The 27030-nt window shown below is 50.0% G+C and overlaps 10 protein-coding genes across 10 annotated transcripts; 6 read left to right on the plus strand and 4 right to left on the minus strand.

Moving 5' to 3' along the window:
• Positions 1-875: 875 nt before the first annotated feature.
• BO87DRAFT_304706 (transcription factor SUA7) lies at positions 876-1931 on the plus strand (the record flags this gene model as incomplete). Its single annotated transcript, XM_025619290.1, has 1 exon — positions 876-1931. The coding sequence occupies one exon, from the start codon at positions 876-878 to the stop codon at positions 1929-1931; it is 1056 nt and encodes a 351-aa protein (XP_025481442.1).
• Positions 1932-3072: 1141 nt separating this feature from the next.
• Positions 3073-5977, minus strand: BO87DRAFT_304592 (Aim21 family protein; the record flags this gene model as incomplete). Its single annotated transcript, XM_025619284.1, has 2 exons — positions 3073-4964; positions 5026-5977. The coding sequence occupies 2 exons, from the start codon at positions 5975-5977 to the stop codon at positions 3073-3075; spliced, it is 2844 nt and encodes a 947-aa protein (XP_025481443.1).
• Positions 5978-9350: 3373 nt separating this feature from the next.
• Positions 9351-12447, minus strand: BO87DRAFT_331030 (putative C6 transcription factor). Its single transcript, XM_025620322.1, has 7 exons — positions 12205-12447; positions 11819-12020; positions 11032-11622; positions 10830-10981; positions 10584-10763; positions 10177-10530; positions 9351-10120 (listed from the first exon to the last, which is right to left on the minus strand). Exons 2-7 carry the CDS (start codon positions 11957-11959, stop codon positions 9694-9696), a joined length of 1845 nt encoding a protein of 614 aa, XP_025481444.1. The 5' UTR covers positions 11960-12020; positions 12205-12447; the 3' UTR covers positions 9351-9693.
• Positions 12448-13785: 1338 nt separating this feature from the next.
• On the plus strand, positions 13786-14862 carry BO87DRAFT_13892 (uncharacterized protein). The gene has a single exon (XM_025618100.1). The coding sequence runs from the start codon at positions 14107-14109 to the stop codon at positions 14644-14646; it is 540 nt and encodes a 179-aa protein (XP_025481445.1). The 5' UTR covers positions 13786-14106; the 3' UTR covers positions 14647-14862.
• Positions 14863-15890: 1028 nt separating this feature from the next.
• On the plus strand, positions 15891-17673 carry BO87DRAFT_374980 (branched-chain amino acid aminotransferase, cytosolic). The gene is made up of 3 exons (XM_025622915.1): positions 15891-16601; positions 16679-17283; positions 17346-17673. Exons 1-3 carry the CDS (start codon positions 16187-16189, stop codon positions 17529-17531), a joined length of 1206 nt encoding a protein of 401 aa, XP_025481446.1. The 5' UTR covers positions 15891-16186; the 3' UTR covers positions 17532-17673.
• A 1381-nt stretch (positions 17674-19054) lies between these two features.
• BO87DRAFT_374981 (AAR2 splicing factor family protein) lies at positions 19055-20726 on the minus strand. The gene has a single exon (XM_025622916.1). It carries the CDS (start codon positions 20495-20497, stop codon positions 19103-19105), a length of 1395 nt encoding a protein of 464 aa, XP_025481447.1. The 5' UTR covers positions 20498-20726; the 3' UTR covers positions 19055-19102.
• Positions 20727-21168: 442 nt separating this feature from the next.
• Positions 21169-21942, minus strand: BO87DRAFT_374982 (40S ribosomal protein uS11). Its single transcript, XM_025622917.1, has 4 exons — positions 21860-21942; positions 21717-21789; positions 21403-21563; positions 21169-21344 (listed from the first exon to the last, which is right to left on the minus strand). The coding sequence occupies exons 1-4, from the start codon at positions 21924-21926 to the stop codon at positions 21193-21195; spliced, it is 453 nt and encodes a 150-aa protein (XP_025481448.1). The 5' UTR covers positions 21927-21942; the 3' UTR covers positions 21169-21192.
• Positions 21943-22945: 1003 nt separating this feature from the next.
• Positions 22946-23655, plus strand: BO87DRAFT_374984 (uncharacterized protein). The gene has a single exon (XM_025622918.1). It carries the CDS (start codon positions 23222-23224, stop codon positions 23501-23503), a length of 282 nt encoding a protein of 93 aa, XP_025481449.1. The 5' UTR covers positions 22946-23221; the 3' UTR covers positions 23504-23655.
• Positions 23270-24936, plus strand: BO87DRAFT_374985 (uncharacterized protein). The gene is made up of 3 exons (XM_025622919.1): positions 23270-24137; positions 24284-24415; positions 24585-24936. The coding sequence occupies exons 1-3, from the start codon at positions 23634-23636 to the stop codon at positions 24741-24743; spliced, it is 795 nt and encodes a 264-aa protein (XP_025481450.1). The 5' UTR covers positions 23270-23633; the 3' UTR covers positions 24744-24936.
• On the plus strand, positions 24918-25661 carry BO87DRAFT_14068 (uncharacterized protein). The gene has a single exon (XM_025618112.1). It carries the CDS (start codon positions 25092-25094, stop codon positions 25464-25466), a length of 375 nt encoding a protein of 124 aa, XP_025481451.1. The 5' UTR covers positions 24918-25091; the 3' UTR covers positions 25467-25661.
• Positions 25662-27030: the final 1369 nt, after the last annotated feature.

A 27030-nucleotide genomic window follows, 5' to 3' on the forward strand; every position in this document is an offset into this window, starting at 1 on the left:
GGGGGTTGGAGGTAGGTGGGTTTCTGCGAGGAGAGCAAGTGCTGATTGAAGCCGATGTTGGAAGTTCGACGTTTGTTCGGGAGCCTTCGGCTTGGCGGATGAGTCAGCAGGGCGGCTGCGAAGTCCAAGTCAGGTGCATCTCCAAGCTGGGTTTGTCCGCTTCGCCCCTCAACCTCAGTTCTTTCGCTTCCTCTTCCTCTCTCCTCTTCTCTCTCGTCGTTCTTTGTTTCCCTCCCCTCTTAACCTCCCGGCCACCTCTTCCGCAAGGCCTTCCTTGTCTGCTCTGCGACACTTTTTCGTGATACAACCCTCACGGAGAGACCTTGACTGGTTCCATCGCGGTCGGGCAAGTTTGGCTTCGAGGTTTCGGAGATTACGCTGGAGAAGGTGATCACCGAGTACTTCCGTGCTTTACTCTGGGAACTTTGGCAGGACCAAGAGTCCTTCACCTGCCCGGAAAGGTAAAGCGCTAGCTTATAGAACCTGATCCCCTCGAGGATAAAACTGCATGTCGGTGACTACCGGTGGACCTTCACCGTTGTCATTCATCATGTAGTTTTCACTCGGGAATCTCCTGCATCGTCTCCCCATTGGAGTTGTTGTTCAGATATGCTTGGGGCATTCAGGCTAACATTAGTGCAAAGGCAGTGACGTGGAGACGTACTTGCAAATCACTCTGAGCGATTTGCGCCGCTGCTGTCCCATCCTTTCTCGCCGCTATACTGTGAGCACGCCGATTCATAAAGTCTCTCCAACAGACTTTGGACGTGAGCCTCACCTTGCCCTTCGAAGGCCATTGCACCTGCAGCCCCGAGTTTCTCTTTACCACCTTTCAAAGAACGATACATCCAAGCTTCATCACACTGCCTCTAAATATGGCTGCCGTTTCCCCTGCTGCCGCTAGGGCCGAGCCAGGCCAATGGAAGAAGAACCTTTCAGCCCACGTCATTTGTCCCGAGTGCAAAGAAGTGCCCCCGAATCTGGAGTTTCCTGGTTCCCACGAAACTGTTTGCGGCTCATGTGGACTGGTCCTCGCTGATCGGGAAATTGACATGCACTCTGAATGGCGTACATTCTCCAATGACGATCAGAACAACGACGACCCTTCTCGTGTTGGAGATGCAATGAACCCACTTCTCAACGGTGATCAGCTGGAGACCCAAATTGCTAGTGGTGGGTCGGGCCGCGTTCGCGACCTTTACCGGGCTCAGAACAAGCAGTCAAGTGAAAAGGCAAACAAAGCTCTTCTGGCAGCCTACAAGGAAATCGGTGCTCTCTGCGATGGTTTCAACATCCAGAAGAACGTGGCAGACACAGCGAAGTACCTCTTCAAGATTGTGGACGATGCCAAGGCATTCAAGGGAAAGTCTCAGGATGTGATCATTGCAGGCTGTATATTCATCGCCTGTCGCCAGTGCAAGGTGCCACGTACCTTCACTGAGATCTTCGCGGTGACCAAGGTTACGAGGAAAGAAATTGGTCGTATTTACAAGGCTTTGGAGAAGTTCTTCACTGCGCAGAACCTCGAGCGGATCAATGCTGTGGTCTCCAGCGGAGGTGTCCCTGACCCCAACGACACATACACCGCTACGACTTCCACCAAGCCTAGTGATCTTTGCAACCGTTTCTGTAACCTGTTGGATCTGCCCTTCCAGGTTACCAGCGTCTCCTCTGCTCTATCCGATCGCGTGACAACGATGGGAGATTTGGCTGGACGTTCTCCCCTGTCCATTGTGGCGGCCTGCATCTACATGGCTTCGTACCTGATGGGACATGGCAAGAGCGCCAAGGAGATATCCCAGGTGGCCCATGTCAGCGATGGTACGATCCGCGGTGCTTACAAGCAGCTATATGCTGAAAGAGAGCGCCTGATCGATCCCGAGTGGATCAAAGATGGAAAGGGTGACTTGAAGAACCTGCCTAATAGTTAAATGGGCTAGACCTTGCCCTTTTCAAGCAGTTTGACTACTCGACATTTTGCCGGAATAGCCGCTTGTGCTTCACATCCAGCGCCTTGGTCAAACCTCGCTACTAGCTACTGAGAGTAAACATGATACCCAAATCACCTAGAGATATACACAAAAAGAGAGAGAAGAACCAAAAACAAAAACACAGATATATAATCCAAATCCATTTCATACCGTCGCATCACCATATCAAATAAAGAATGGCAATTTGCAAAAGAAGGACCTGGTAGTCTCCCAAACGAACGAGAATGAAATCCAGAAACCAGAAAGGGGAAATCTCAGTCGTTATTTCAAAACCATCATCATATGCCGTCATATTCCTTCTTATACTATACCATCCATCTTCCAACTTCCAAAAGCAGCCCTGATAACACCCTTTCCTTTTGCTCTCGGTCCCCCGTTGAATTTGCCAAAAACCTTCCCATTGAAGTTTATTTAATCATTTGCTCGGTCCTTTAGCCTTTTCGTTTACTACTTTGTATGTAATTAATCCAGACATATCTAGCTAGCATACATGCCATGCATCATGCATCATTAGTTTTCAAATCGATCAATTCCTATTATTACTAGTACTAGTAGTAATATCTATACAACATTCATACAGTAGATATTAACGTAACCTGACAACTCTTGCAATTCGCAGAACTTTGACAACCTAACTCCTCTATCTCATCTCTGTAGTGGTATTATTATTATTTTAGGAGTTGATCTGATCAGTAAGTGTAAAGATTGAACTTCGGCTTAGGTGAAGGTTGATGATTAGTAGAAAGGACCAAGGGGCAGAGTGACCCTCACGCGGATGTACCAAAGGAGTAAAGTACGATGAATGATACGAATAGCACTGCTGGAAGGTGGGCACACAAGCTAAGCTAGCTAACTGGCTGGCTAGCTGTACTTACGTGTTGTTGACTGGCGGTGGTTGTTGTCGTTGTTGTTGCTGCTCTATAGCTACTGCACAGAGGTTATGGTAGACTATGCGTGTATGTGCTATCAAGGGAGTGAAACAAGACGGTGGGGTGCACGAGTGTCTCAAGAAATGAAAGAAAAAGGAAAAAGAAATGAGAAAGCAACATGTAGAATCAGACAACCGTCAATAGCCGGTACTTCACTGGGTCTCGCCAATGTCACCTTCCGAAGGCCTTTTGCCGTCTGCAGAGGCGGCTAGGGTTTCGGCGACGTTGTCGACGTCTTGCTCAGGGGATGAGGTCTCTTTGGCAATAGGGACATTCTCCTTGACCACGGGTTCTACAGCGGGGCTTGGCTCAGCCGCACTGTCAGTTGGTATTGAGTGGGCAGCCTCGGTGAATGTAGGCTCCTTGGACTCAGTGACTGTTGTGTCCTTCGGTGAAGCTGAGACATCCTCTTCCTTCTCCGGCAATGGCTGCGGATCAACAGATTCACCGGCGATATTCTTTGCGATCGCTGGAGCCATGGTATCGGGCTTGGTATCAGGAACAGCAGAGTTGGCTTCAGATCCAACGACCAAGTTACCGTCTTCACCAACTTGCCAGACATTCAACGTTGTGGTGATTCTGACCTCAGGAATAGTGGGTAACCTCGTGCTGGCCTTCTCAACGGCAGGCTTTCTCCGCGCGGGTCCACGGGCGCGGCCCTTCCGAGCATCACTCAATGGTTGTTTCTCTACCGGGGCGGCTTCTTCCTCTTTCTTCTTCTCCTGAGGCTTGGGAGGGGCCTGCGGGCCAAGCTGCAACCGTGAGTTCAAATCCGACAGGAACCCTGCCTTCAGTGCAGCAATCTTACTACCGCCAGGACGCGCCGGTACGGCTGGTTTGGGCTTGGGAGCGATATCCTTTGACTCTTCGGGACTTGCACGAGAGATAGGCTTGGCTGGACGGGCTGGAATCTGAGGCTTGGGTCTATCCGGGATGACTGGAGGTTGACGCTTTTCAGTAGGTGAGGTGACCGGCTTCGTTGATGTATCTACTGCTGTTGTCTGCTGCGGGCGCTTCTGAGGACGTAGTGGGATGCTCGGCTTTGAGGGGACTTCTGGGCTCTTGACCTCTTCCTCTGACGGTTCTATGGTCGTCACTAGTGTATGGCTTTCAGGGGCGTCCTCCCAGATGTCACGGCTGGGGAATCTCTGCTTGGCCACTTCCGGTCGAGCGGGGGGCTTCTCGTCATGCTCTTCGGATTCCAAAATCTGTGTTGCGACCTGATGGGGATCCAAGTGACTCGCGTGGCTTCTACGGAAAGACTCTTGCTCAGGAGTCTCAAACACCTCCTGCTTGGGGCCCTCCGGGGTAGACACCGTAGCGTGCAGCTGCAGACTGTTAGGCGAATCTTCCCAGATATCCTGGCTAGGGAACCGATGTTTGAGCTCCGGACGCTGCTTGAAGCGCTCTGCAGTTGAGACAGTCTTCTTGTCCTTAGCATCGTCCTCAGGGAACAGGGGCTCATATTCTTCGACATCTTCAAGAGGAGTGTAGACGCCTCCATGCTCTTCGCGCGAGTCATATCGCGTCAAAGCGGGCATACCACTCTGTACACTAGCAGCCCTGCTGTTAGATCTACTGTGCGTGGCGCTAGGTGTGTGACTTCTGCCTTCATAATCAACATTACCACTCCGTTCAAACGAAGGAGAGACAGCGGGATGCTGGTAGGCCGACTCAGGGCGTACTTCGTCGGCAGCCAATATGGGCTCGTCGTTTTCATTGCCATCAGCAAAGCCGCGGTTAAGCTCTTCCGGATCCGGAGTCTGGGCGAAACCATCGGGATGGTGCAAGTGGTGGTACGGCTCGTCAACATGAATCACTCGAGGTTCTTGTGGCTTCTCAACTGCCTCTTTCTCCACAGCCTCATCCTGTTGTGCCTGGGACTCTGCGGCTGGTAAGCTGGACTTGCGGAGTGGGGACTCGAAGGCCGGACGAGAATCCCGACGTGACTCGGGAGGTGGCGATGACAAGCGATGCGTATACTCATCAGAGGCAATGTAGCCAACTTCCTCCTCTGGAGTTCCCGCCACAGCAGGCGAAGTACCTGAAATATGATTATCAGCACTAACATTCCGATTACAAAAGCGTATTGTTAGTTAACGTACCAAGTCCAGAGCCAGTGACAGCAGAACCTCGAACAATCTTGTTCAGGTCGTCACTGCTCAAAGCCCAATCTGGTCTAGGCGTGCCAACACCAGGACCATATTGGCCTTGTTCTTCCTTGACGTATTCCTCAGGGTGCTTCTCGTACCACGCTTTTTCAAACTTGTCGTTTGTAGGTACACCGTGCCCATGCAGGCCATAACTTCCGGGTGGCAGAGAGGCCTCACGACCACTACGGGTTCTGTTGTGACTCCGACCTGGACGTTGCTGCTGGTGCTCCACGATGTATGGACTTGGAGACGGAGCCTGGACATCGCCCGCGTTGGGGTACATGGGCACTCTCTGCCCAATCTCGGGAATTCCGTGATCATCACCGTGGAGTGACTGTCTGCGATCTGCGGACGCGGTTGAAGACTCGGCGCGTGAGCCACTAGCCCGCGAATGCGATGAGCGAGTGGGCCTTTCGGCATGATCATCATGAAGAGGAGACCCGGCACGGCCCAGACCGGCTGCTGCAGCTTGACGAGAATCTGTACGTGTGACAGCCTGCACCTTGGCCTTGGCACTGGAGGAGGGTAATGATGGCCTTGGCGCATGGAGCTTGAGATCGCTTCCCACGTTACGTGTTTCCGCGGGGGTCGACTGGTGGGCGTCGGAGGCGTTGCCAACATCCAAGTCTTCGTACTCGATACCCTCTTCACCCAGAGAGGGAATTGTGACACTCGGAGGACGGGGAGGCAGATCGGTCGAGGGGGTACGCTTCACGCCCGAACCATTGGGCAGTTCATTCAAAGGAGAAGGTGCATAGCTATCGCGGTAGGGAGACACTGAGCGCTCAATGCGGTGGGTAGGACGAGGAGGGATCCTAGGCATGTCTGCTGAGGAAGGTGCAAGGCCTTGTTGAGGTGATCTTGACGGTCGGGGAGGGATGACTGGAGCTGTTTGACTCGACATGATTGTCTGGGTGGTCTGATAAATATGGTTTCGGTATGTGCTGGAAATCAATTCTAACGATCGTCAGTCTCAGCGGAGCATTGAACAAGTGTCACATGAGCCAGTTGGATCTCGATGGCGGGGAAGTGATGAGGGTTGGGTTTGAATTGGAGCTAGCACAGGGCAGCTGTGCATACATAGGTCACGGAAACAGGACAGGATGCAGGGGCGATGGTCAGTCTGGGGGGACGTGCTCCCAGTGGGAAGATAGAAGAGAGCACTATCTCAGCTAGTAGAGGAGCTAGCGGAAGAGCTGCAGAAGAGAGCACGAGGCGAACTCTGTGGCAGGGATTGTACATATGTAGCCGGAAGCAGGTCGATAAGATAGGTGCCATGCGAAGCCGCTCACATTCTTCGTTGTCTTGGCTTGTCCAGCAGACTTCTGAAGGCGGATAGGAAGCCGTTCCAAGGGATTTGGAACGATAGAGAAAGGACGATATTTGCAATGACTGATAAGGGACATGGAATTGATTCGCTTACCTGGCAAGGATAACAAGTGTTGACGCAATGATGGAAGGAGGACTTCAGCCCAAGCTCTAGAATGGGGGGGAGGAACGGGGTGGGGAAAGTCAATTCTGGGAGAATTAAACAGATGAATATGAATATGATGCTGAGACAATATGGAAATATACGAGAGAATGTGTCCGAGCGAGGGGGAATGAGGAGAACAGTGAAGAGATAGAAACAGTAGCAAGTAGGAGGAGGAGGAGGAGCAGCAGCAGCTTGGCAGCAGGAGACGGTCAGGCCTGCAAGATAACTAGTCTACTAAGTAAACTATGGGGATGATGTATGACTCTTGATTCCCGCAAAGTGGCCGTAACAGCCAGACTAACCGCTTTCTTCGTGCCACGGCCCACCGCCCCCGTCGCGTGACGTGCTCTGACGGCATAATACCACTCCTGTCCCCTCTTGCAAACCGTATGGTAACCGTATCTGGGCTGTGTACCAACCGGCGCTGTTTGTTGCAATTACATAGTATTGTTGAGGCGGTGGCAGAGGACCCCGCTGGGATCAGGAGTCATTTTTAGGTTTCCCATTTTTTCTTTCTGTATCACCCGTGTATCATTCCTCTCTTTTTTTTAAGACACGTTTCACTAGACCCTTTTGCAAAGGATGTTCACGATAACGTTAATCGGTTCAGACAAATACAAAGTAGTCATAGTAGTAGCTAGATAGTTGGAGAAAACCACATACCAACTGTCCGTTTCTCAGGCATCATCGTTCAGCTGACGACAATCCACCAATAATACCAGATTAACAACAAATCCCAAGACCCTCAAATGAGACTTGCCCTATGCATGAATGACCGTAATGGATAGGTATGATTTGGTGATGTTTTTTTTTTTTTTTTTTTTTTCACTTTTTACCCTTTTTCACTGCATTGCATCATTTGAGGCATTTTCCCCTCTTAGTCTGCTCTTGGAATGTTGAACATAATGCATACCAAAAGTCTAGACACCTACTAGGTACCCCAGTAACATCGACGATAACACGTTAGCGCTTCGTGATACTACGAATTAGCATCTATGAAAAGGTCAGCTCAGACCCCAAAGGCAAGGCCGTCGCCCCCCGCCTTGCACGACGCAGAAACTCGGTATCAAATTGGCGGATTACGGGTTGATGATCTGTGGCCGATCCATTCTTGAAAACTCCCCGTTTGCTCTAAGAATAGGAGAGATTAAATCCCTCCCCTATTTTTTGCGATACTTGGTAAATAGATACGATGGATGGTGCGGGGGGAAACATTCTAATACTGGTAAGAACATACACTGTCCATGGTGAATCACCCCCTCTGCTGCGTCAGGGACCACTTCCCTCCCCCCTCCCCATTCATGTTGGGAAAATGAGTCGGGCTAGACCATGGTCTAGATGTAGTCTCAGCCACAGTGCCACGAAGGGGGTAATTCCTCCCCCCCCAACCCCTTTGCTACTGTTTGTATAGTGCAGAGATCTGTCAATGGGCAATATTCCCAAGACACCGAGTGACAGAGAAGATTACCAGCTTAGCTATGCAATTCATATTATTTGTACAATAAGTTCACCTCCTGTGCATTATTGTTTTCCCCTTTCTACATTGCAATTGCCAAATACTTCAGTGTGGCGGTGCAGACCGCTTCCCGGACTGATTTACTGGTGCAGCCTTCCGTGGTACAACAGGTGTATGTGTTGGTTGCCGGTCCAATATTGAGTAGTACTCCATACCAGGCTGCATGCTGCTATGCATTCATATATACCTCAGATTTTAAGGTCGTGAATGTCAAGCAATCCCGCTATTATATCCATTCTGTCGAAGCACTCGTTGAAAACGGATAGATACGGAGTATATGTAGCATGATATGAATTGAAGTATTCCATGTAGTCTATAGTAACTACTATGCATCTATCCTTGGTGGCAGGTTTTGTGGCTGCCCGTGGCGCACCCTCCCTGTCCTTATCAGATCATGAAAGGGCAACTATAAAAGTTTTGCATATACTATGATTGATATAAGAAGGCTTTCCTTATTTGCCTGCGTTGGTATAGTTGCTGTATACATCTAAAGAGTTACATATTCGCCTAATAAGTACTCTTGCAGTTTTTAAGGATTCATGATTCGTGAGTAGATATAGTAGTTGGTAAAGATCTTTCCTAGTATTCTGCAGAGTAGACATGGCTGGCAACCTTAACTTTACTACTCTGTATACTGTGTGAACATGCCGTGCAGAATTGACTAGGATGATACTACCCATTCACTACATGATAGACGTGTCTCTAAAGGGTGAGGGAGTCCTTGTATCCAACAAGTATCACATCAAGGCCTGAAGATGCACGATGAAGAGGGAAGAGAGAGGCAGGGTGATGTCCTCCAGACGAGTGGCCCTAGAACCCGCTATTCAACAACCTTCAAAAGAACAAGAAGAAGCAACCGAGGCAGTCTGATGGTCGGAACAGTCGTCTTTCCCATCATGAGGGCTGTCATCAGCAGTTGTGATGCAGCATCGACATGAAGAGGTGTACTGAGATGCATGAATGAAGAAATCCTTGCCGAAAGATAGTACTACATGATGGAAGCAACCGAAAAGCCAGGTTTTCCCAAAATCCAAACCCAAGGCAAGATGCTGGTCGGCGGTAAGGGAAAGAATTGATGGGCTTCTGGAGGTTGGAAGGGGAGGCTGGCGGGCGCCCTTGACGTGTTTGGTGTAGGAAATTATTGGTGCGCTGGTACGGAAAACTTATCCTACCGGCACAACCAGCTATCACTGGCCCCGTTCTGCCTTGACAGGTTCCTCCCCAAGCAGGCGGACTGATCTCCGGGTTCAGTCTCGAAACTCGCAACTGTCGTCCACTGGCTCACGCCACTTTCGTCTTCCTTCAATGCTTTATCTATTTCATCGTCTTTGCTCGGGATCTTCCCATCTGAGTTGATTCTTGTTATCATCTACTGACGATTTACCGTGGTCTTTCTCTAAAAAAAACAGATGCCGCATTTTTCAGGAAACACACATTAACACTACTGAGGGAAACTCTTCCCCCCTCGTGGTACAGGATCTGATCTTCCCCCATCATGCCTTCCAATTGAACCTGCTCCTTCGACTTTCATCCACTATCCATTCCATCTGATATCTCTATAATGATTCGATGCAAACATAATGACGGAGTAACAATGCCGTTCTGGCAAATAATGCTATGATACCCGGGCTTACAGCCATTGTGAAGTCTCCTGCCCCCTGTGATCCAGTACAGCAACAGCTTCTGGGAGTAATGTGAGCCTCGAGGACTGAACAATGTTCTCTAGATTGCGAAGCATCTCTTTAGCTACCGCGAATCTCTTGCTGAAAGCCACTAGAAACCGACACAATTCCACAAACGCATCCTTTGAATCGTCCTCGTTCAAGGCACTCAGAAAGACAAGGAGACTACTATTGGTGGGCTCGAGCATCTGCCTGGGTATTTGTCGCAATCCATAGGCTTCATGGTACGAGCGGAGACACTGGACAACTTGCTTCGCCGATCGAAGCTGATTTGACCGGGCCTGTTCAAATTCCGATGGATGGGACGTGGGCCCGAAATGTTGATGCTCCAAGAAATATTGGAATAGTACCATAATCGTATGGTGATATCCGATACTAAATGACAGTCAGAGATGGTGTAAACATCTGCTCTGTGAAATTCATGTTCTTACTACAGGTATAAGATCTGTGGTAGTTTCTCATCGTCGGCTTCAAAGTCCTTCGGAAGGCTGTCAAGCCATCGCTGCAAGCGAACGCATCTCTTATTGGCTGCTATCCACAGTTCGCCGATTGGCATGTCGAGCCCTTTGTCAAACAGCAGATCCGGTATGTCCGCGACAATCTCGGTCAAATCGATCATTTTGGTCATGACGAGTCGTAGATATGCCGGGTGTTTGGCGAGGCCAACCTGATTGAAGCGAGGATACGGTGTCCACATAAAATCATCATCGAGCGCAGTTACAGGATAAGGTTTATATTTCGGTGGCTTCAACTCTGCGACCTTGCGACTATGCAATGACGTTTGCCTGCAGATTCAGCCGGTTAGCTTGGTCGGTACACGTCGGGGATACCGTCATACGCGTTCAAAATAAAAAGACCCCAAGCAGTGATTGCACAAGCATGCTGCAGTCGGAGAGACATTTTCTCCCACTGGTGGTGTCCCATCCTCGGTGACATGAACATGCCAAAATCTTGTGCGAGCTGTACAGCTTGCCTGAGCATAAGCCAGCTCAGGTCATCTTTACCTTGGAATTTCAGGCTTCAACTAGTCAGCTGCTAGAATCGGTTATGTAAGTAGGGAGGGGGATCTCTTCGCAAGCCATACAAACGACTCATTAGGGCCACAGCTTGAATATTGGCCAGAGAAACGCGGCCTTCCTCCGCGTTCCACAATCGCTCTGCTTCCGCATAGAAATGCTGCCCCCGTGACGTCTCATCGTCAGGGACAGCAAAAACTTCTGGAAAGTCGGAATAGATCTTGTTGTCGTCAGAAATAGCAAATTGAAAGGAGGATGGGAGCAACGCACACTTGCCACCGCTAATATGCTATTAACAAGCAGCGAGGTGCAGCAATCTGGATTGGTTTCTCTGGTAGTCATATGCTTTAGGAACGTCTCTTGATCCACGACCTGCAATAACGGATGATCCCAAGTGAAGTACAACGATATTAGGTGCGAAACAAGATGGTCATCATTAGTAACCACTGTCCAAGGCCCGGAAGATACCTGAAACAGGGGAATATCACATAGCCTCTCCACCGTTATCCGCAAGTGGGCATCGACAACTGGGCGCTCGTGCTGCGATGGGATATCTTCCGCAGGCCCAACGCTCTTGGAGTGCTCTGAACTTGCGTCACTGAAATCAGTGGCAGGAGCGTCGATAATAGTGACGAGGTCGTTCAGTTGGGCATTGCCACGGATCTTTTCCAGCATCTGTCGGGCCTTTTCTTCATCTGAGGATCGAAGCATTTCGAGAAGCGAGTATAGCAGGCCTCGGTAGTACTCTAGCTCTCCTTGGGTGCGCCTCGCAGCGACCTTTCGCCTCAAGTCGAGCGTCTCATCGAAGATGCATCCCCCAGTGTTTTGGCATGCCTTACAAGGTGGCGGGCGTCCGCTGCACTGTGATCCTTCTTCGTTAGCAGGAGCGCGAAATAGGTGAATGGGCAGATGAAGGGCAAGGATACAGGGTACTTCGTCAGGAGAGAGGCCCTGGTTTGCCAAATATGATTCAGTGAGACACGCATGCACACAGAGTCTCCCTCCCTCCCTGTGTTTCCCCACTGCTTGTATGCAGAACTAAGAGTCCAGGTATTACCTTTCGCTTTGCCTGCTTGCATGGCAAACATGCTGTCGAATTCTTCCTTGACTTGGCCAATGTGGTTGATCCAGTTGCAACGGGGCCTCGGGGCCCAGGGGCTAGGGAGGGAAGATGTTTGCCTTGGTTTTCGGTGTTCATTTCAGGCGACGATGCTCCCCCTCGGGCGAAGGAAAGGTAGCTATGAGATGATGGAGAAATGCTGTCGCATCGCTGATTAGTGGTCAAGGCTGCTCTTGGGTCAGTCGGATCGCACGACATGAATATCGCAATAAGACGTACGGCAATACTTTTTTAATCTGAACCAATTATTCTTGGGGGGGAAGGACTGCAAAGAAAACGGATTTCGGCTCAGGAACACGGGCGAAAATGCTAAATCACCTCACCCTATACAAAAATTCGGTATGGAGCGACCTTGATGGTTCAACTCTCATGCAAAGAACAACCTATTCCGGGATACCTGTCAATAGGCATAATTCGTCAAACACGGATGCCAGCCTTTCAACGGTCGGTGGTTGTTGCTGATGATTTGTGCCGCGGTGACAACAAGACCCAGTGGGGTTGGGGAGACGATTTCACCCTAGAGGTGATCAAATGGTTCAACAAATCGAGAACACCATGATACACGTGATCATAGACTCCTTCTATACGAGAGCCTGGGGATGGGAAGGGGCAGGGCTGGCAGAAGCAGAAAGACTTACCAGATAACTAACTGCCCGGGACCATGACTAACGACCATCACATCTAAGCCAAAGCGCTTGCATGGTTTGAAAGACCCCTCAGCGGGAAGCAAACAAGCATCAATACCGGTTATTCTTGGGGCAAAATCCGATCCCTAACAAGGGGCCCTGCTCAAAAAGGACCCCGAATACTACAAGTGGACAGTTCTCCCGATTTCCTCCCCAAGGTTCCTCGATGGGCAGAGGTCTGGCAGCAGCGCGAGGCGCATCGGAGCGATCCTGTCGTGGTATTGGTTACGGCCCTATACCGTTCGTTCCGGTCCGATCTACATGTAATGACACTATGTTCGCATTCCCTAAGCAAATGACTAGTGTCAATGTCTCATGGCCCTATATGTGAGGAAGCTTGGGTGTCACTAGCCCAGACGCATCCTAGCCAGGAAGCCTGGAATGTCCGCACAAGGCGAGATAACACTTAAGGTGACAGGTATGCACGGAGTCCCTCGGACTGCAATTGGTCTACACGGTACCCTCAGGCCGTCAAATAAGCGTGCCACAAGGTAGGCCAGGAAGGCTCGCGCCCATCTTGCTGCTACTGCCGTCGATTCATTCCAGTGCACTGTTGACTAGGATAAGGGATCCAGGACTCGAATGCATAACAATACATGACATAGGCCAAACTCTACCTGCGGGTACCCGTTCCTAGCGATCTTACAGGCCGGGTAAAACAGCCATCGGGCCAGCGAACCGCAAAACAAAGTAAGGGAGAGTTTTTGGCAAAGCACACAAGGCGGAGGGGGTAAAAATGGAAAAAGAGGCGGGCAATATGGCAGACAGGTGCTCTAAGCCGACACCCGATATGCAGCAAATACAATAGGTGGAAACGTTCACCGACCCGCAACACGATGGAATAGCACTGGCTAGAGGACTCCAGATCCTAGACTGGTAGAGGTTGAGGTCCACCATAAATCAGGTCGCCGGTCCACTCCTTGAAAACGAATAGCTACCGAACCAGACTGCTTCTTACATCAGCCCAGCCGGCTCGCCTGTCAGGATGGGGGCTCGCATCCTTTCACTGCGTCCTTACTACGCGGCGAACGATGCTCCGTTCTAGCCTGCCATGGCATGGCCCCGCAGCAGTTTCTCGACTGATCCTGGTTAGCAACTCGATATTGGCGCCGTCTTATGTGGCTTGCTCGAACCAATGTGGGTTGTGCGGTGCAAAGTTTCGTGGGCGTGACGCCTCGTAGCAAATTCGGCTGAGCGGGTACAAGATGGCGATTTGGGACTGGGTCTACTGACTTGAGAACAGAGCCTTCTTGCAGTGGGACTGTGACCAGAAACTAGAGCTCTCGTGTCATAAGCTTAAATCAAGGACCAGAGATCCATATTCTCTTGACAGAGTATGGCTGTTATCCTCCTTGCAGTATAGGGACGGGAGGGGCGCGAGCTCGCTCAAAACCCCATCTCCACATAGAACCTGCGGCGAGGGTCGCGCCTGTCGATCATTAATAGTCCAGAGTTACATTGGGCCGGTCATCTGTTGCCGTGGGATCCTGGAGGCAAGTGTGCACACGCGGCTTGGGATACTCTCAGCAGAGGGTCACGATGAATGGGTCGGATCACCTGACAGCCCGCAGCACGTCCGATTTGCGCAGAAACGGCCTTTTACATCACTGTGACATGAACCTCCTTCAATCTTCGCTCTGTTACGAGGGGAACCAGGCTTTTTTACTTACATTTTGTTGGTGTCAACCGATGCTGGCCCTCCTTTCCTATATCGCCACCGATCACGATGACTGGACCATGGCCCGATTTTGCATACCAGCAGCACGCGAGCTCCCCAGCATTTCAAATTCCTCGAACTCTGGGGCAACGCTTTTTCGGCCGGAGTCTGCCAGGGGGTTGGACGTTAGTAAGGTCCAAGCGCTTGGCATGATAGCTCTCTCTGCACCAAAAAAGCATCGATCCAATCATCACAACTCATCCTTACCTCCGCGGTCTGAGCGCCAATCAGACATGCAGACCCGGTCTCCGCCCCATCGTAGGCCATCCGCCCTACAGACAGCTTGCCTAGACGTTCGACATGAACAGTTTATTTTTCTCAACAATAGCCCCCCTCCCCTCTTCCTGCAACCTCACCGTTGAGGATACTGACAGGCAGCCCGATGACCCGACAATAACATTCTTCTGTTCGGGCACCACCCGGAAAGGAGACCCAAGAGCTGGGCATCCATGGTTATACAAGTAGCCGTTGTACAAAGTGCTTTCCCATTACAGTTTCCTCTTCACCACTTGGGCTGTCCATGTGGCTCAAATAAACCCCGAGGCTTTTCTTTATCCTTGCGTGCGGTGTCTGCAGGAGTTAGCTAATAAAGTTCCAGACAAGCACTCGAGTCACACTACTAATGATCTGTTGTCTCCAATCAAAAAGGTTGCGACATGCATCCACGGCATTCCAGTCTTTCTGGGTGCTTCTAGCCTTCCTAGCTCTACCGAGGGTCCATGCGGGTTCATGATAGCCAAGGATAACTAGTATATTTTGCTTTTATTTGCTCCAGATGCTCTAACTCAAAAGGTATGTGCCTCTGGACTTTTGTGGAATGCAACGCGCACTTCTTGGTCGGGCGTAGGTATGGAGGTCAATGGATCGAAGTACTCTGCAGAAATTGTTTCACCTCCACATATACTTGTGACGGGACTATTCGGCTCGCAGTGAAAGTCCCACGGAATCTAAGCACCAATAACTAAATACCGTGTCCGCTTTCGATGAAAGGGACAATCATACTCTGAGACTGAAATAGCTGGAAAGCCAGAAAGAAGCTTACAAGCATGATTCTAGTCGACCAGCTATTGCTAACCATTCAACAAGCTCTTAATCAATACCTACCTAGGCCACAAAGACCTTTCATTTAAGCGAAAGGGTAACCTTTCAAGATATTGCCTAATCAAGGCGAACATGACTCCTTTCACCCTCCGTTTCCGGAGTGATAAGCCGCCGTCTATCTAATCAGAAGACGACACCTCCTTCGGTTAGCATCGGTACGAGGGGCTCAACGCATCAAGTCGATCGATATGCATACGATGGAGTCCGCTGTCAGATATAGAAATGTATCGAATCTGTTACCAAATTGACGCGACAAAGAGACCGACATCAGCCTATCACCGTTATGTCCTGTTAGTTCGCGCCCTGTCAAGAACAACGGCGGGACGTTGCATATCGCGTGGAGACTCGGATATCGATGGCAAAAAAGGAGTTGTCCCATAGAATCAAGGCACCCGAACCGGCAAGTCACTGTAAAAACTTTTTTTCTTGGTTTACCCTTTCCCCTCCGCGGGGTTTGTCTAGGTGCTCCTTAAATTCAGTAGATAGAATCATCGGTTCCTCCTCGTCTGTAGAAAAAGAAAAAAATTTTGCCATCTCAATTGCTCTCTTACCACTCGCTTTGCCACCGAACAATCTCTTTTTCTTTCCGCTCGGGTTACGGAACCGAAAGTTGACGCATAAGGTACTTCGAACGGATCGCCAGGGTCAGTCAACTTATTCGGTGACTCATAAAGCCTGTTTCGTTGCGGAATTCACTCGCGCCCAATCAATTTTTCCAATTCCGCATATCCTATTAAATACCTTTTCTTTTTCCTTGATCACTTCCCTCGCAAATCACGCAAATCATACATCAACGCAATAATGGGTTCTGTTGCGCCTTCTCCCGCCGAGCTCGACGCCTCCGTCGTCAAGGTCACCCGCTCGACCAACCTTCGCGATGTGCCTCTTCCTGGCTCTCCCGAGGAATTGAGCCACTCCCACTGCACCGACCACATGGTCACTGCTCGTTGGACCGTCGCCAATGGCTGGGAGACTCCTGAAGTTCGACCATTCGAGAACCTGAGCATCCCTCCCACGGCCTCGTGTCTGCACTATGCCACCGAATGCTTCGAGGGTATGAAGGTGTACCGGGGATTCGATGGCAAGCTGCGTCTGTTCCGGCCCGACTGCAATGGCGAGCGTCTGATGAACAGCGCCAAGCGCACCTCTTTGCCCTCGTTCCGGTATGAGGAGATCAAGCGTCTCATTGCCAAGTTGATGCAGATCGATGGACCTCGTAAGTTTGAACCCGAACCCGATTGCTGGATGTGACCTCCGAGCTTCGATGAACTGACAAACCCTCGTCCTTTGTAGGTTGGTTACCCAAGGATCAACCTGGTCGTTTCCTCTACCTCCGTCCCGCGTTGATTGGCAGCGGCCCACACCTCGGCGTCCAGACTCCCAAGGAAGCCCTTCTTTTCATCATCGCCGTGCCGTGGCCTGACCCCTCGAAGAAGCAGTCCGAGCAGCCTGGTGTTCCTCATGGATTGAAGCTTTACGCTTCTCAGCCTGATAGCATTCGTGCTTGGCCTGGTGGTTTCGGATACGCCAAGCTCGGCGCCAACTATGGTCCGTCGTTGCTGGCGCATGGCAAGGCGCAGGAGCTTGGGTTCGATCAGGTGCTATGGCTGTTCGGTGAGGATCGTCAGGTTACGGAGGCGGGTGCTAGTAACTTCTTCATTGTGTGGGAGAACAAGGAGACGAAGAAGCTGGAGCTGGTGACTCCTTCGTTGGAGAGTCAGCTCATTCTTCCGGGTGTTACTCGTCGTAGTGTGTTGGAGCTGGCTAGGGAACGTCTGACTCAGTCGGTGGGCAAGCTGGCTCCTGTTGATGTAGTCGAGAAGCACTTCACTATCGGTGATGTCGAGGAGGCTTGGAAGGAGGGCAGGATCGTGGAGTCGTTTGTCTGTGGTACTGCTGTGAGTTTTCCCTTTTTTTTCTACTTCACTCTGTGTGTATGGTGACTAACTGTGACATTCAGTACTTCGTCACTCCTGTCAAGCTCATCCGCAGCGGAGACGTAGATATGAACATGCAGGAGGCTGGTGTTGAACTCGCCGGATATGCCGCTCAGATCAAGTCCTGGCTCGAGGCCATCATGTTCGGAATGAAGGGCGAGGCGACCCATGAGTGGGGATACGTCATTGATGGTGAAGTTGAACAATAAGCGCTGACAGCGATGATGATCTTGATGATGACGATGTTTTGCAGGAAGGGATTAGAGCTACTGTATATACTTGACTTTATTTCTCTGGTACTTTTTTTTAGAGTAGAATGATAGACTCATGTGACATGCCGCGTTTGTTTTGGACGGATGCCTCCGATGCTAGTAGTATTCTACAGTTGAACCCGATAGAAAGTGCAGCCATGAATATATAAACAGGATACTAGTAATGAAGGTGTGTGGCATCCTTACATCTATTAAGTTTTTTCACTAACTACCATACACTATTGGAATAATTAGTGGAGACTACACATTATATACCCGTACAGATAGTTTGGAGTCAGACAGGTTATTTATGCAAGTTCTTACTAGTAGCCATAACCTCAACGAACAGTGCAGCGACATTCTAAGCGTACTACGTAATAGATATTGTAGGCTTTAAATGATTGCCTTCTTTTGGTTATCCAATAATTACTAACTGCCAGTAAGATAAATGTATGTGTATATATATATATATATATATTTACACCTGTTCGCCCAGAATAATATCATCCAATTTTTATCCGACAATGCGTCTTTTCACTCCAATTACCCTCCTTCTTGTTACTACTACTATTGCTCCAGCCTGGGCTGCAGTGGATGCCGGCCAAGATTCAGATCACATTTGCAACGCTAATGAAGTACGTCTCTATCATGATTCGACCATATTTTACTTCTTGGTATACCTCTTGTGAAAATTTCAGACTACTAACACAAGTACTTATGTTTAGAAATGCCGTTATACTACCGACTACCCGATAGAAGACTTCAACCCACCTGCCAGGGATTGCACATGTCCTACAGGGGTAAGTAAGCGGATGAAACAACATGCACTGGTTGTCTGTAACTGACTGCTGCTATCCTAGTCTGAGTGCACTTTTGAAAAGGATGATATGTGGAATAGCGCTGTAAGTCGAGAGATTCATACATTACTACTACTACTACTACTACTACTACTATTAGGACTATTATACTAACATCTATTTGCAGATACACGTATACACATGCCAGTAGAACCCCCCATTCCCTGAGTCGGTCATCTTAGGACAGGTCTACATCACTTTGACATGAAATTTCGTCTCCAATAACAAATAATTATCCGCTGGTTGGTGTGTTGGGATGTCGGAAGATCTTCTGTTCAGTGTGTGCTTGGGTGCGAGTTCTATCTATATACTAACTCGTACCTCAGCCATTATTTTGCTCCGATAGAGGCTTAAGTAGGAAATACTACTAATGTAGCTCATGGCTACGAGGCGGTATCAGGTTTCGAACCTTGTGTGTGATATAGTAAGGCTCTTGCTGAATCTGTAGAGGATGCTACTACTAGTAGTAACGATAGTATATTCTAGTCCGCTTTGGCTACCAGATAGTATACTATTCACCCAGCAGTTGCTAGTCTCTACAGATCTGCAGTGCCAACCTGGAAATCAAGACCAGACCCACTGCTAGTCTGTTCATGATAAGTATGGGTAGTTGTAAACATATATGCCCTGAGAAGTTATCATTCTTTTCTCTTATAGCTGATGGATGCCTCCTCAAGCCTCTCCCATATCTACACGATCCTGCGCGGAATCGTCTCCCAGATCTACCACCATCGGAGCATACTCTCCTAGCTCGTCGTCTTCATCATCATCGTGCATGTCAAGCTCCACCTGTTCGCCATCCTCCAGTTGGACCATACCCCGCCGAACAAAGACTTCACGGTTCAGCTCCCAGTCATATTCCTCCTTGACCCAAGCCTCGAGCTTGTCAAACTCCACCTTCACCAATGACTCCGTCCCATCGACGATCTCATAAAGCGACCGTCTAAACTTCACAAGTAGTCTTCGCAGGAACTCACCACCTTCCTCACCATCAAGGTCAAACAGTCCTCCTTCGACATCATCACATCTCTTGAGCTGTAGTAAAAGCAACCTCAGCACCCCAGCCACCAAGGCCTCTCTATCCCGTATAGCCGCCCGGCACGTCAAAATTAATTCCAACAGCCTCTTCCACTGCTGAAGACAAGAGTAATTCATGAGCGTCAAGATCATCAAGAACGCAAACTGCAATTCCCCTAGCACCTGAGCCTCCCCAGCCCTCTCATCACCCTCAGAAACCCTATGTATCAAGTCACCCAACGCCCACGAGCGATCCTGCGCAGCCTCCGTCCTCTCACGCCCAATCGCCCCCTCCCGCCACGTCCTCTTCAAATCAACCGGCAGGAATCCGAACTGACTCTCCTTCTCCCCCGTAACCTTCTCCAATTCCTCCGTCGCCTCCGCCGAATCCATAAGCCCAGGTATAACATCCGTATCTCTTTGCGCCGAGCTAGCAGACGTAACCATCCACCGCGGCCGACCATCCACATCCAAAGCCGGATCGCCCACAACGCGCGTCAAAAGCCGCGGCGTCAATTTATCCGTCAATTCCTTCCAAGTCTGCCTTCCTTCTTGCTCGTCCTCCTCATCGACTTCAAGCTGTACCGGATGTCCAGCATTCTGTTGCGCCAAAGCCGCCGGCGAGACTCGACTGCGGTGGCGGAACAGTCCTCCCCTTTGCCATATAGCTCCCAGATTCGCTTTATGGCGCATTGCTTCTTGTTTGTCTGCGTCGCTGTCGATGGTTAACGGGGCTAGGGTCTCGGTGTCGGTGTTCCATTTCCAGACAATTATGTCGGCGCCGGGGTGCGAGGGGTTGCTAAGAGAGAGCGCGATGCCGGCTTGGGCTTCGCTGAGTTTGGTTATGTCACCGACGTAGAACCAACCGCCGCTTCGGAGGGATAGACTCTCTGTTGTTCCGGTGTAAAGGAAGTGCCATCCTGAGGGAAGGTCGCGGATTCCGTGGAAGTTGGGGGTCGAGGTGAAGGTTATGAGGTCAATGCCGACAAAGGTCTTTGGTGGGAGGTGGGGGACGAGGATCGTAGGGGAGGGCGATAATGTGGATGTCATGTCTGCCTTGTAAGTATTGTCAAGTGTGAGTTGGATTTCTTAATGGTGGGATAGCTGTGTTTAGTCGTGTCTGCTTGTGAAAAGATCGAATCGCAAAGCTGACGTCAAACCAGATTAAGGCCGGATGGGGTAATGGCAGTTGATGTTGGTATATCACGTAGTATGGCGGAGGGTGCAGTTAATGCATGGAAGATATTTGATGAGTCCAGAATCGACGTGTAAGAAATTGTGGTAGGTACAGGAAGGTGGAGGGGAGCTCTGGGTAGATCGATAATATGTGCTTATCTTAGCTTGATTGCGGGATAAGGAGCCCGGCTACGGAAGATCAAAATCCAATGCCTAACATTCACAAGCGCAAGATATATCGAGGTGCAGGAATCAACCACTGTCAAGTTGCATGATTCTATACGCATATTCTATTTACTGTGATTCTCTACACATACAAGTTACACTCAAGGACCACATCAGTTCTAGGTTCAGTTATATTGACTATAGCAACCGCCACACAGACAGCAGACTACCTAAATCCAGAACCGAAAGACACACTTTTGGGTATGTAATAAATTGAAGACCAGGCGATAAAGGCCGTTCTTCGCGTTTATTCCATCCACATACGGCAAGCAAGGCCAAGTCCGCTCCAATCCAACCATGCGGAGAAGCTCCGCACAACTTGGAAGAGATGAACCCGCACATGCTTACAAACGACGACCACGGCGACCACCCTTGCGACGAGTAGAGTCGGAGGGAGTGGGGGTGACGTCCTCGATACGGCCGATTCTCATGCCGGAACGGGCAAGAGCACGGAGGGCGGACTGAGCACCGGGACCGGGGGTCTTGGTGCCGTTACCTATATCCAGTATTAGTTTGTCTCTTGAGTGGTGCTTTCATAGCGCTCGTTGACATACCACCAGTGGCACGGATCTTGATGTGGAGGGCGTTGATGCCAAGCTCCTTGCAGCGAGCAGCAACATCCTGAGCAGCCAACATGGCAGCGTAGGGGGAAGACTCGTCACGGTCAGCCTTGACCTTCATACCACCGGTGACACGGCAGATGGTTTCGCGACCACTGTTATCTCAATCGTTAGCCAACTGTGTCCCGCCAAACAGCGTTTGCGACAATCCACGATATCCGACTCCTAGTCCATTGTGGGCGCAAAATGTTCACCGGAGGACGGAGTTTCGGGCTGTCGATAATCGGGGTATTTAAGATGTGACGAACCTCAGATCGGTGACGTGGACGAAGGTATCGTTGAAGGAGGCAAAGATACGGGCAACACCGAAAACGAGCTTGCCTGCAAATCATCTCAAATTAGACATGGTCTCGATCGCAAATTTGTAGAGCGTGCACTGGGTTGTACATACCATCTCCGGCCAAAGGACCGAGAGAGACGTTCTCCTTGGCAGCACCGGCGGTCTTCTTGGGAGCCATTTTGTCGACTTGCTGGGGTAGTGGGATGGAATATGGAAGGGAAGGAAAAAGAGAAGTTCGATAGGCCTCAAATGGCTTGGATACAGAAAATGACTGGTGTGTGCCCTACCCACGGCGGCTCACATTCTGATTGGCTGAGAGTTGATCAAGGGCGGTGGGCAAGCGAGTGTTGTAGCCTGAGGCCGCGGAACCGCGGTGAATCAACTCGATGACTCTTTCTGTGACAGGCACTGTAACGCCGGATGGGCAGTCGGCCCGGTTTGGTGCTCCTCCCAGCACTATTTAAAATTTCTGCTGCAACCTCCCGAGCTATAACTTTCTTCTTTCTCCTCATATCCAATCAGGCAGACAGTCGGACTCTGTGGTTTTGTCTGCTGGCTTGTTTATTGGCTCAATTGAGCGTGTCGCGCAGCCTAGTTTCTCACAACAAACAAGACTGAACGAGGACTAATCCAACTAGCAAACATGGGCTTCACCAAGGAATCAGCCACGATCGGCATCATTGGCATGGGAGACATGGGCAAGATGTACGCCCAGCGTCTGAGCGCTGCCGGATGGAGGTAATATTTAAACAAGTGTCCTTCCCAGTCAGTTGTTTCCGATTATCACCCTGGTGGTGTGTGTTATTGTAATAGGTGAGCATCCTCTTCTGTCCTTATTTCTCTCGCTTTCCCCATCCTCCCCCCCTCTTTGGATGATGACTTGAGTGCATTTGGCTCGAGTATGGCCTGGAGGTAAGCTCTCCTACCTTGGTAGGTTTGCGACTCCGCCAGACCGTCAATGATGTAACATCTCAGCTACCTATATTTCTTTGTCTGAAACCCAAAGCTATCAACATTTATGATGATTGATTCACACACATTTGCGCATAATGGACTTGTGCTAACCATTCTGCCAAACTAGGTTCTCGCGTTGTATATCTTTAGAGCAAAGCATCAAGCCGGACTGGATTAGCTATACTAACTATTTACTCTTCTTATTTATCAAGGATTAATGCATGTGACAAACCCGACTCGTATGAGCGTCTTTTAAAAGAATTCGAATCCACAGTACGTCCATGATACTTCACAGCTCGCGCTGTCCAGACATAAACTCATCCTTCATAAAACCAAAAAGCAAAATGTCACTATCTTTCCCAATGGCCACCTGGTTTCCAGAATAAGCGATTACATTATTTACAGTGTAGAGGCCGGTGTCATCGACAAGGTAGTGGAAATGTATGGCCCGTGTATGTATTTCAAGTTGCAAAGGCTTGCTTGCTTGCTGCGCCCTTATATTTGCATCATGAATTTGAAATGTGCCTGTCTGACTTGTGGAAAATCACACAAAAAGCTACCAAGGTCGGTGCAATCGTCGGTGGTCAAACGTCCTGCAAGGCCCCTGAGCTCGCGGCTTTCGACAAACACCTTCCCAAGGACGTAGAGATCGTATCATGCCATTCGCTACATGGCCCTCAAGTCAACCCCAAGGGTCAACCTCTGGTACGCTGCTGTCTGCCTGCTTGCCTGCCTGTCTGTTATTTGCTTGGAGCATATTATATGCCCTCAAGACCCAAGATCGCACAGGACAATGTATGATAACATAACGCCCGTTTGCCTATTTTGTGTCTAGGTCTTGATCCAGCACCGTGCCTCCGATGAAAGCCTCAACTTCGTCAAGGAAGTCCTGTCATGCTTCGAATCCAAGTTCGTTTTCCTCTCCGGAGAGATGCATGATCGCATCACGGCAGATACCCAGGCCGTCACCCATGCGGCCTTCCTGAGCATGGGAACAGCATGGCAGGCCAACCAGCAATTCCCCTGGGAGATTAACCGTTGGGTGGGAGGCATCGAGAACGTGAAGATCAACATCACCCTACGCATCTACTCCAACAAGTGGCACGTGTACGCCGGTCTTGCCATCTTGAACCCAGCGGCGAAGAAGCAGATTCGGCAGTATGCAGAGTCCGTGACGGATCTGTACAAGCTCATGATTGAGGGCCGCCGAGACGAACTCAAACGCCGTGTCAGAGCTGCAGGGGAGGCCGTTTTCAAAGCGGGTACCAACGGCCAGGATCTGCTGTTGAAGGATGAAGTCCTCGACCGTTTCTCCCTGTCAAACCGGGAACGTGAGCAGGCTCCTCCGAACAGCCATCTCAGTCTGCTTGCCATCGTTGACTGTTGGTCCAAACTTGGAATTGTCCCCTATGATCATATGATCTGTTCCACGCCTGTGAGTTGCTTTGTCCCTTGCTTTCCATGGCGTTCCTGCCTTCATCTTATTTTTTTCTGTTATTCCCCGCGCAATTTATGCGATGTAACGTTGCTTTAAAGTCAAAGTCTAATCATCGCGCGCGCATGTGCGTGCAATCTATATAGCTTTTCCGTCTCTGGCTGGGCGTCACGGAATACCTCTTCCGCAATCCCGAACTCCTCGAGGCGGCCCTCGACACTGCAGTCGACGATAAGACGTTCCGTTCGGATGACCTGGAATTTACCTTTGCAGCTCGCGTGAGTACCAACCCTGTTTAGCTTCAAAAAAAGACCCTGGCCGCGTTTGTGCGGTTTTTATTCCAGTCCAATGGATATGGATGGGAACCCAACCCCTCCTCCAATGCACATTTATTCCGATTTGTACAACAACAGCACCACTGACGTCATTCACTATAAATTCGTGCAGGCATGGTCGGACTGCGTATCGTTCGGTGATTTCGAATCCTACCGCGACCGGTTCGAGCGGATCCAGCAGTACTTTGCTCCCCGATTCCCCGAAGCCGTCAAGCTGGGCAACGAAATGATGAAGACCATTCTGGAGAAGACTGCAACGGGCCAAGCCTAGTATAGGAGAAGACACACCAAAAGAGATGAAAATCGAGTAATGCCAATGGCTCCTCCCTAAGTCTAAAAGCCCAATCACAAGAAGAAGCCGGCTAGGGAAAGTCGGGTAGCGCGCCTAGAGTAGGTGGATGTCTCTGCGCCAGTCCGGCAGGATCGGAGAGGGGGGCAATCCATAATAATCATACTCATAATAATACACTAATGATATTAATAATAATGTGTAATAAGCAGCAACTGTCTCGCTCGTTGGATAACAACGACGACTGGTAACAACAGTGGAACTTTGGTAGACGTACGGGGAGTATCCCTTGAACTAATCGCAATCGGGCAGATAAGGGTAACCCTTGAAATGTTGTTGACAGGGTTTCCTTCCCGAGGTCGAACGAGAGGCATGGAAAGTCATGGATCTTTCTTTCTTGATGTCAGGCAAGAATGGCTATTATTGTTTCCTCCTTTAACTGTCGTTGTTCCGTGTGGTTGGAGCAGCACTTGGTATGCTGAATGGGTATGTATGTATGTATGTATGTATGTACGTAGTAGTATGTTTTTGTTCACGCGCGCGGGGGCTCAGGTCGCTCGCACTCTTCTGCGCACGGAATATTCCACCGTATCGCTATGGGCTGGGCTTTATCCATTTTGGGCAATTCGCATACGTTTCATGGGTCCCGCTGTGGCAGTCACTAAGATGCTAAGCCAGGATGTTATTAGTCCAAGCGGTGGCTAAAGGTACTAGGCTGCTTGGTGTCGTATCTTTGAGAGGTGCCAAAACTCTGGAATGGGGATCGGAGACCCAATCCGATCCCAACAGACTTGAGGAGGGTAGTATCGTTCTTGGTCCTCTTGCATGAATAGATAATTGAGTAAAGTGTGTGTGTGTGTGTGTGTGTGTGTGTGTGTGTGTGTGTGTGTGTGTGCGCGCATTCCGAAGCGACTAGCTACTGCTAGAGCCGAGATCTTATATTACTTGCATGACCTGCTTTGGGAAAACAAAAGGTTGATCTGTATGCTGCATGACGTTTTGAACGGAGACCCTCCTTTGAGGCTTCAGCCCCGGGTCGTGGGAAATCCGCGGTTCCGGTAGGGGAGATGGATTTACGGAGTACGTCGGATCATTTTAATCAATTGTTCTCCGGATGGATACTAAACTTTGAATGCCATGAGTCTCGGGCGAGAAGGATAAGATTCACAAAGATATATGGTAGTATTGGTAATGGTCCGGAGCAGACCGTTTTTCTTGGGGCACGTCGAAGGTTGTGCTCGATCGATTAATCTTGGCATCGATGCACTGCTAAGTCCAAAGCGGTTGGTTGCAGCCTAGCTGGATATTGATAGTTCATGAACTTGTCGTATACAAAGTAATTTAAAAGCGCTATCTGTGCGGACCAGGCCGTCTTGTGGCGTAGTGTCGTATCTGCTGGGGTATGCTAGGATAATTACGATCCAGGCTATGGCGCTTCCTGGCCTGCATCATCGTCTGCATGGCCATTGTCTTTTCAAGCCACCAGATGATGTAGTGGTTGTCGAAGTGGGGTATCACATGGCTGCACTATTTGCATGGCAAAATTTTTTTGCTTGCGAGGTGCTAAGAATAACCGAGCTGTGGACTGATCGAGTTTGGAGGCGTCGGAGGCTCGGAGAAGCCTTGCGTTATTGGCCTAGTCCGCCCTAGACGAGTCACAATAATGACAGCTTCAGGAGCCCAAAACATAGGGGGCGTCCGGCCCAGGGTGGTCCTGCTTCTTTTCTGAAACCATGCTGCGCAACCTTTCCCCATACACTTTTTCATGTCTGTACTCCGCTGCACGCAACAGGCCATACTGACTGTCGGTCAACCCATGAGAACGTGCGGAAATTGCTGAGTTGTTCATATGCTTTGGGAGACGCGTAGAAAGCGTATAGGGATACGGTGTTCGTTTTTTGGTGCATAAACCATGGTCATGATGAGACTTTTTACTTCTTGCCCCCCTCCTCTTGGTTTCCCATTCGCCTCGAACCCCTTTTCATGGGAAAAGAAAAAGGGTTAAGCCCAGCATTTTCCAACCCAAGGTTGCCCGGCTGTCCTATTTCAAGAATGGTAAAACAGCCGTCTCAAGACCTCGCAATCGGCGAAGACCTCGCCCGTGGAAAGCCAGTAAACGAAGGTCCCGTCTCCCGGCTCGACCGTGTGATTGGATCCGCTATTCCGTCGGCCCACCCCTGGATGAGCAGCGAAAGAACGCCAGGATCGGTGAGAATACGACTGCTTCCGAGATCCGAGAACTTGGTCTTAGCTACGGAAGGCGGATGCT

Source organism: Aspergillus neoniger, assembly GCF_003184625.1.
Source record: "Aspergillus neoniger CBS 115656 unplaced genomic scaffold BO87scaffold_10, whole genome shotgun sequence".
Classification (NCBI taxonomy): Eukaryota; Fungi; Ascomycota; class Eurotiomycetes; order Eurotiales; family Aspergillaceae; genus Aspergillus; species Aspergillus neoniger.

Coding starts and splice junctions, on each gene's coding strand:
- BO87DRAFT_374984 (XM_025622918.1), top strand. CDS start 23,222: ATGTGCCTGTCTGACTTGTGGAAAATCACACAAAAAGCTACCAAGGTC.
- BO87DRAFT_374981 (XM_025622916.1), bottom strand. CDS start 20,497: ATGACATCCACATTATCGCCCTCCCCTACGATCCTCGTCCCCCACCTC.
- BO87DRAFT_331030 (XM_025620322.1), bottom strand. CDS start 11,959: ATGAACACCGAAAACCAAGGCAAACATCTTCCCTCCCTAGCCCCTGGG. Junction 11,623..11,818: donor GCAAGCAGGCAAAGCGAAAG/GTAATACCTGGA, acceptor GAAGGATCACAG/TGCAGCGGACGCCCGCCACC. Junction 10,982..11,031: donor GCATATTAGCGGTGGCAAGT/GTGCGTTGCTCC, acceptor GACGACAACAAG/ATCTATTCCGACTTTCCAGA.
- BO87DRAFT_374982 (XM_025622917.1), bottom strand. CDS start 21,926: ATGGCTCCCAAGAAGACCGCCGGTGCTGCCAAGGAGAACGTCTCTCTC. Junction 21,790..21,859: donor CGGTCCTTTGGCCGGAGATG/GTATGTACAACC, acceptor GATGATTTGCAG/GCAAGCTCGTTTTCGGTGTT. Junction 21,345..21,402: donor CAAGATCCGTGCCACTGGTG/GTATGTCAACGA, acceptor TACTGGATATAG/GTAACGGCACCAAGACCCCC.
- BO87DRAFT_14068 (XM_025618112.1), top strand. CDS start 25,092: ATGTTGTTGACAGGGTTTCCTTCCCGAGGTCGAACGAGAGGCATGGAA.
- BO87DRAFT_374980 (XM_025622915.1), top strand. CDS start 16,187: ATGGGTTCTGTTGCGCCTTCTCCCGCCGAGCTCGACGCCTCCGTCGTC. Junction 16,602..16,678: donor GATGCAGATCGATGGACCTC/GTAAGTTTGAAC, acceptor CGTCCTTTGTAG/GTTGGTTACCCAAGGATCAA. Junction 17,284..17,345: donor CGTTTGTCTGTGGTACTGCT/GTGAGTTTTCCC, acceptor TGTGACATTCAG/TACTTCGTCACTCCTGTCAA.
- BO87DRAFT_13892 (XM_025618100.1), top strand. CDS start 14,107: ATGAATGGGTCGGATCACCTGACAGCCCGCAGCACGTCCGATTTGCGC.
- BO87DRAFT_374985 (XM_025622919.1), top strand. CDS start 23,634: ATGCATGATCGCATCACGGCAGATACCCAGGCCGTCACCCATGCGGCC. Junction 24,138..24,283: donor ATATGATCTGTTCCACGCCT/GTGAGTTGCTTT, acceptor CAATCTATATAG/CTTTTCCGTCTCTGGCTGGG. Junction 24,416..24,584: donor AATTTACCTTTGCAGCTCGC/GTGAGTACCAAC, acceptor AAATTCGTGCAG/GCATGGTCGGACTGCGTATC.